The 7545-nt window shown below is 33.5% G+C and overlaps 2 protein-coding genes and 1 non-coding gene across 4 annotated transcripts in view; all 3 read right to left on the bottom strand.

Annotated features, from left to right (window-relative positions):
* The window catches only part of LOC107631131, a gene marked incomplete in the record, with an annotated part of 2920 nt that extends 2099 nt beyond the window's left edge, over positions 1-821 (bottom strand). Inside the window, 3 exon segments of one of the 2 annotated variants that reach the window (XM_016334473.2) lie at positions 1-20; positions 180-275; positions 583-821. In XM_016334473.2, the coding sequence (XP_016189959.1) occupies positions 1-20; positions 180-275; positions 583-798 (332 nt within the window). 2 annotated transcript variants of the gene reach the window in all.
* TRNAL-AAG lies at positions 848-928 on the bottom strand. Its single transcript has one exon. It is a non-coding gene; the product is annotated as a tRNA-Leu (tRNA).
* Positions 5887-6950, bottom strand: LOC110269519. Its single transcript, XM_021117406.1, has 2 exons — positions 6846-6950; positions 5887-6327 (listed from the first exon to the last, which is right to left on the bottom strand). The coding sequence occupies exons 1-2, from the start codon at positions 6948-6950 to the stop codon at positions 5887-5889; spliced, it is 546 nt and encodes a 181-aa protein (XP_020973065.1).

The following is a 7545-nucleotide window of genomic DNA, read 5'->3' as shown; positions in this document are numbered from 1 at the left end:
GTCAGCTCTCGGAGTGATGTCTGGAGCACAAATTTTGAAAGGTCAAAACTTGTAAGACAGATGAAGCCTACATATTAACAACTGGGGGGAATTGAACATCCTATGGCCATGAATGCAGTCAGGATTTAGTTGATAAGGTTAATGTTTAGGAATTAGGGACACTTGAATTGGACACTGACCGTGCGGCGTGAAACGTATGGCTGAGAACTCCATTTCTTGGCCCAACCAACTTCACTGAGCTGATCAAGTGCCTCTTTAACAGCATTACTGTCTTTCTGCACAAAACACAATTTATATTCTTGTCCTCTAAATTCTAAATTATTTGAATAACTTCATTCAACCTAAGTTCATTTAAGCTTGGTTTTAATGACCCTCATGTCCAACTTGGGTATTATTCAAAAAGAGAAAAATAATGTCCAGCAGTTAAACAACTAACTGAGAAAATGTTTCTTGCCCAATGTATTCAACCTTTTATGCAAAACAGAGGAATTGAGTTTTGATAGTCACCTAACAAACCCAAATATATGATATTGTCTATTTAGAATTTTTGGTAAAAAGAAAATAAAGAGTGAGCACGAGTACCTTGGTAATGGCAGACTGGAGAGTGTTGAGGTCTACACCAGGGGCAGCAGAGGAAGCCCTGAAGCTTCTGCCATGGCTATAATGGAAACTATGGTGATAAGAGTGAGCATGGGGTGGTTTTGTGAGTGGTGTGTAAGCCATGCATGTCACCCGCATTATCCCTTGGCTATCTGCCTCTTTGATAATTGGAGACTTGCAGCTTAAAGCAGATATCATAGGGGGCTCCACACTTGCCAGGCACAAAATTTATTTAAAACAAAAGTTATGTTGAGAGTGGGATTTGAACCCACGCCCTTTCGGACCAGAACCTTAATCTGGCGCCTTAGACCAACTCGGCCATCTCAACCTGATGAGAATTAAGGATGCACAGAAGAATTTAATCCTGAAATGAATAAAGAAAAAAAAAATCAAAACCATAATATTAATTAAACTAAAGACAAGTTACCAAAATAAATTGTTTGCAAATCAATATTACTAAAATACAACTTTTATATATTGAAGACACAAATGCAACTTTCATAAAATTATAGAAACTACGATAGAAGTATAGTAGATTTGGATTTGCACGTAAACTGTGGTTGGGGTGCAACGGTTTACGTTGGAAAACGACAAAGAAAAAATCGCGGTACCCCTCTAGCGATTTTTTCATGAATGCCTAAATTGCATAAACTGCCCTATAGCGATTTATGCTTGCCTATATATCCGCTAGATTTAGTAGCAAATTCTTCATTTGGATGAATATTTTAGAGAGAGAAGTTGTTTGTTTAGAGAGAGAGAGAGTTGTGGATTGAGAATGAAGGAGGAAAAGGCTAGGAGAGGATTTGGGCACTTGAAATTCCTAAAGCGCGAGACCGTGGCGAACGAAGACAGCCTGTGCCGACTTAATGGCGTTGCGCCTGTTGCTAATGGCATCAATAAAGAGATAAATTTGTTTTCTTTTAGTTATGAAATTTTATAACATAATATGTAGTATTTAGGGTATAGTAATTAGAATACAAAATTTAAGATTTGTAATTTAGTATTTGAAATTTAAGATTTAAAATTTAACATTAAAGATATAATGTTTAAGTAGAATGTTTATCCTTCAATAATTGAGATTTAAGGTTCAAATTTTAAATATAGTATTTAAGGTTTGTAAGGTTAATTTTTAAATATAGTATTTAAAAATTAAGATTTAAAATTAGAAGTTTTGTAGTTTAGTATTTGAAATTTAAGAGTTAAATTTTAGAAATAGAATTTAAGGTTCGTAGTTTATTATTTGAATAATATGTAGGGTATAGTAATTAGAATACAAAATTTAAGATTTGTAATTTAGTATTTGAAATTTAAGATTTAAAATTTAACATTAAAGATATAATGTTTAAGTAGAATGTTTATCCTTCAATAATTGAGATTTAAGGTTTAAGGTTTAAATATAGTATTTAAGGTTTGTAAGGTTAATTTTTAAATATAGTATTTAAAAATTAAGATTTAAAATTAGAAGTTTTGTAGTTTAGTATTTGAAATTTAAGAGTTAAATTTTAGAAATAGAATTTAAGGTTCGTAGTTAGTATTTGAAACTTAAATTTTAGAAATATAATTTAAGGTTCGTAGTTTATTATTCAATGTAGACAAGCAAGTGTGAGGTCCGTTGTACCTTGTACCTTTTAAAGTACTCTTTCGTTGTCGAAGTGTGATGCGAATCAACTACGTGCAACCTTTTCCGAACTCCTTGCATCTCCCATGATACTTGAGATGATCTGACTCTATCACCCTATACTCAACTCCACGACGGATGCTATAATCCTTTACAATCAACACAACTTCTTCTTTAGTTTGGAAAGATTGGTCAACCTGAAATTTCACATAAGGATGTCCCTCATGTAATCTTTGACCTCCAAATGTAGGATCTATGCCCGGTTGCAGGTCAACGGCTTCCAAGTTCAGCATTGAGAAATGTGGAGGATGCTGATGTATCCCAGAACTGGATGACCCCTGATGTGTAGGTGGGTTCCTCGGAGTATCCTCGTCACTGTCCCCCACGATATGAGCGGACTCTTCGTCCGAATCATCCCCTCATATCGCATTTTCAACCCGATCCGGTTCACATACAAAAAATTAATAAAATAGTAAAATAAAATTGTATAAACCTACTTAAAATGTGAAAAAATCATGTCCAACACCTACAAAAAAGGGAAAAGAACTTTCTGATGTCACAAAGAGTGATAAATCGATGGAACTCATATAGCTTATTTTAACTAAAATAAAAGTATTACCATAATTTTACAAGGATATAGCTAATTTAAGTTAGAAAGTATACCAGGTTACATGTTCCAAAAAATTTCGCGATAAACCACGTTTAAAGTGTATCCTTTTTCAAAGTCATCATGATTTTTCAATAATATTCTCAAACCTTGCTTACTATGCACTTTTGATAGTGCAACGTATAATTGTCCATGAGTGAACACTGGTCTAGACAAATACAAACTAACAGTACACAATGTTTGTCTTTGTAATTTGTTTATTGTCATCGCAAATGAAACAATCACAGAGAATTGTTTACACTGAAACTTCACTAGCAAAGTCTCATTATTGGACACCATGTTAATTTTTGGTATCAAGACAACTTGTCCAATGTTGGGACCGAAGTAACAACCTCAATTACATGATTTTCCATTTTTCTAATTTACAATCTAGTACCGTTGCACAAACCAGATGCTTGATCAATATTCCTCAACAACCTTCCTTGACAATTAGCTTGTGAGGTGGTAATCCTGAGCAATTCATTCCATTTAAAATATCAGTTGAAAAGACATTCAACTCTTCCTCCATATTTTCCTATTCAACACATAGTGAATCAGAACTCAGATATATTTTATCCTCTTTTGGGAGGTTGGACATCATGTAATTATTGATTTTATCAACAACCTCTAAAGTAGGAGCAAGAATATACCAGTGCTTGAAATATGAAACATGAACCATGTTTTGCAAGAGATTAGGATAAACAAATTTAATAAGCTCATCAAAATAAGAATCAAAATTGGTAATTAGAATTTCAGAAAGAATCTCAACTTGAGATTTACCTTCGGTGGAATCTCCCACCAAGCCATCACCAATTTGCAATAACCATTGGCTAAACTCTTTGACATCATCAATGTTAAGCCCAGCAAGACCCATTGTTAGTCTCATATTTTTTGTCAAAGCAAGAACAATGCAAAATTGCTAAAGATATGAAGAATTGATTGCAGTTTGAACAATGTCTTGTCTCGAATCATTTGGAATCATGGGTAAAATTTGTCTAAAATCTCCACCCAACACTACGACCTTTCCACCCAAAGGCAAATTTTGTTTATAACCTACAGTGAATCGAAGAATATCCTTTAGACACTTGTCAAAAACTTCATAACAATATTTACTTATCATTGGTGCCTCATCCCATACAATGAGCTTTGCCTTTACTAATAGTTTAGCGTGAGGACTCCCTGACTTCATATTACAAATAGAATCCTCAGTAATGCTGAGTGAAATTTTAAATCTGGAATGTGCAGTTCTTCCATTAGGAAGAAGCAATGACGCAATTTCATTTGAAGCCACATTCAAAACAGTATCACGACAGCTCCTTATTGAAGCAGTTTTTAATTTTAAAATTAGAAGTTTTGTAGTTTAGTATTTGAAATTTAAGACTTAAATTTTAGAAATATAATTTAAGGTTCGTAGTTTATTATTCAATGTAGACAAGCAAGTGTGAGGTCCGTTGTACCTTTTAACTTCCCAAGTACTCTTTCGTTGTCGAAGTGTGATGCGAATCAACTACGTGCAACCTTTTCCGAACTCCTTGCATCTCCCATGATACTTGAGATGATCTGACTCTATCACCCTATACTCAACTCCACGACGGATGCTATAATCCTTTACAATCAACACAACTTCTTCTTTAGTTTGGAAAGATTGGTCAACCTGAAATTTCACATAAGGATGTCCCTCATGTAATCTTTGACCTCCAAATGTAGGATCTATGCCCGGTTGCAGGTCAACGGCTTCCAAGTTCAGCATTGAGAAATGTGGAGGATGCTGATGTATCCCAGAACTGGATGACCCCTGATGTGTAGGTGGGTTCCTCGGAGTATCCTCGTCACTGTCCCCCACGATATGAGCGGACTCTTCGTCCGAATCATCCCCTCATATCGCATTTTCAACCCGATCCGGTTCACATACAAAAAATTAATAAAATAGTAAAATAAAATTGTATAAACCTACTTAAAATGTGAAAAAATCATGTCCAACACCTACAAAAAAGGGAAAAGAACTTTCTGATGTCACAAAGAGTGATAAATCGATGGAACTCATATAGCTTATTTTAACTAAAATAAAAGTATTACCATAATTTTACAAGGATATAGCTAATTTAAGTTAGAAAGTATACCAGGTTACATGTTCCAAAAAATTTCGCGATAAACCACGTTTAAAGTGTATCCTTTTTCAAAGTCATCATGATTTTTCAATAATATTCTCAAACCTTGCTTACTATGCACTTTTGATAGTGCAACGTATAATTGTCCATGAGTGAACACTGGTCTAGACAAATACAAACTAACAGTACACAATGTTTGTCTTTGTAATTTGTTTATTGTCATCGCAAATGAAACAATCACAGAGAATTGTTTACACTGAAACTTCACTAGCAAAGTCTCATTATTGGACACCATGTTAATTTTTGGTATCAAGACAACTTGTCCAATGTTGGGACCGAAGTAACAACCTCAATTACATGATTTTCCATTTTTCTAATTTACAATCTAGTACCGTTGCACAAACCAGATGCTTGATCAATATTCCTCAACAACCTTCCTTGACAATTAGCTTGTGAGGTGGTAATCCTGAGCAATTCATTCCATTTAAAATATCAGTTGAAAAGACATTCAACTCTTCCTCCATATTTTCCTATTCAACACATAGTGAATCAGAACTCAGATATATTTTATCCTCTTTTGGGAGGTTGGACATCATGTAATTATTGATTTTATCAACAACCTCTAAAGTAGGAGCAAGAATATACCAGTGCTTGAAATATGAAACATGAACCATGTTTTGCAAGAGATTAGGATAAACAAATTTAATAAGCTCATCAAAATAAGAATCAAAATTGGTAATTAGAATTTCAGAAAGAATCTCAACTTGAGATTTACCTTCGGTGGAATCTCCCACCAAGCCATCACCAATTTGCAATAACCATTGGCTAAACTCTTTGACATCATCAATGTTAAGCCCAGCAAGACCCATTGTTAGTCTCATATTTTTTGTCAAAGCAAGAACAATGCAAAATTGCTAAAGATATGAAGAATTGATTGCAGTTTGAACAATGTCTTGTCTCGAATCATTTGGAATCATGGGTAAAATTTGTCTAAAATCTCCACCCAACACTACGACCTTTCCACCCAAAGGCAAATTTTGTTTATAACCTACAGTGAATCGAAGAATATCCTTTAGACACTTGTCAAAAACTTCATAACAATATTTACTTATCATTGGTGCCTCATCCCATACAATGAGCTTTGCCTTTACTAATAGTTTAGCGTGAGGACTCCCTGACTTCATATTACAAATAGAATCCTCAGTAATGCTGAGTGAAATTTTAAATCTGGAATGTGCAGTTCTTCCATTAGGAAGAAGCAATGACGCAATTTCATTTGAAGCCACATTCAAAACAGTATCACGACAGCTCCTTATTGAAGCAGAAAGGGTTCGCCACAAAAATGTTTTTCCGTTCTACCATATCCATATAGAAAAAGAAACCTGATTTGGTCCCATAAATTGTAGCCATAATTCTCTCATATACACTTTGTTGTTGTTCATCTGTTAATAATTGCAAACAATGATTCATCTCATTTGTCAAAGAATCAACATCAAAGTTTAGTTATTCCATCAATAAACGATCATCAGTGCTCGCGGTAATACAATTTGATGGAATTGGCATCCCGAGAAAGTCTGTGAGTGATCTTCCATTCTCCTGAAGTATCTACTCAACTTGCATAAAGGCAAGACTTTTTATCTCTTCTTCGCTTAAGTGCAACTCTACATTTGAAAAAGAAATATTATTAGAAATATAATTAACACTTAAATAGTAGATAAATAAAGAACACAATAAGCAAAAACAGATACATCACCCTCAATTTGCATAATCCTTTGTTTTGCATATAAAATATCATCGGAAAACTATTGCCAGTGAATTTTCCACACAATCGAGTCGACCCATATTGTTCGACATCAAAAGCATCACAAATAACCTTCTTAGGTACTTGCCTTAACAATTGCATCGACAAATTCGCAGTCATCTTGTAACAAACCGAGCGTATAACATGCATCCTTGAAAGCTGGATATACAACACCATTAACTGTTCTAATGTCTTCATAGCAAATACAACCCTTCTCAATGTTTAATAGTAGTCCCAAATAATAATCTTCATCATGAATTTTTGGCACATGAGATATTCTTCCAATCAAAAAACTTCTTTTCCTAGGTTCTCAGCATGGAGAGCTTTTTTTTCAAATAAATTTTGTAGAAAACTCTTAATAAGTTAGCTGCCTTGTAGAAGCATAATTTTTATTCACAATAAACTAAGCAAGTAACTATGTAATATTTCTCTCATGAGACACTAGATTTTATTTGCATAAATATTTTGAAGGTGCACAAAAAAATTTGGAATAAAATTTAATCTTTAGTTTTTTTTCTTTTTAAAAAGTATGTGGTCATTCACAATAATTTTTTTTTAAAAAAATATTTACTTGACAAAAAATTACCAAATTTTAGGAATAAAAAATGATAAAAATTTTATATATTCCTATTTTAATAAAAAGTATTACAATATATGATAAAAAAAGGAGGAGCAAAAAGAAAGTAAGTTTATATAGTTTCCTTTTATTTTTAGTAAGTTGAAGAAAAAAAAGATGAAGGAAAGAGAAATAGAGAAAGAAAGGTTGGCTTCA

This window comes from Arachis ipaensis, chromosome B03 (genome assembly GCF_000816755.2).
Source record: "Arachis ipaensis cultivar K30076 chromosome B03, Araip1.1, whole genome shotgun sequence".
NCBI lineage: Eukaryota > Viridiplantae > Streptophyta > Magnoliopsida > Fabales > Fabaceae > Arachis > Arachis ipaensis.
Note: the sequence above shows the minus strand (reverse complement) of the source record. Positions and strands in the feature narration are given on the sequence as shown.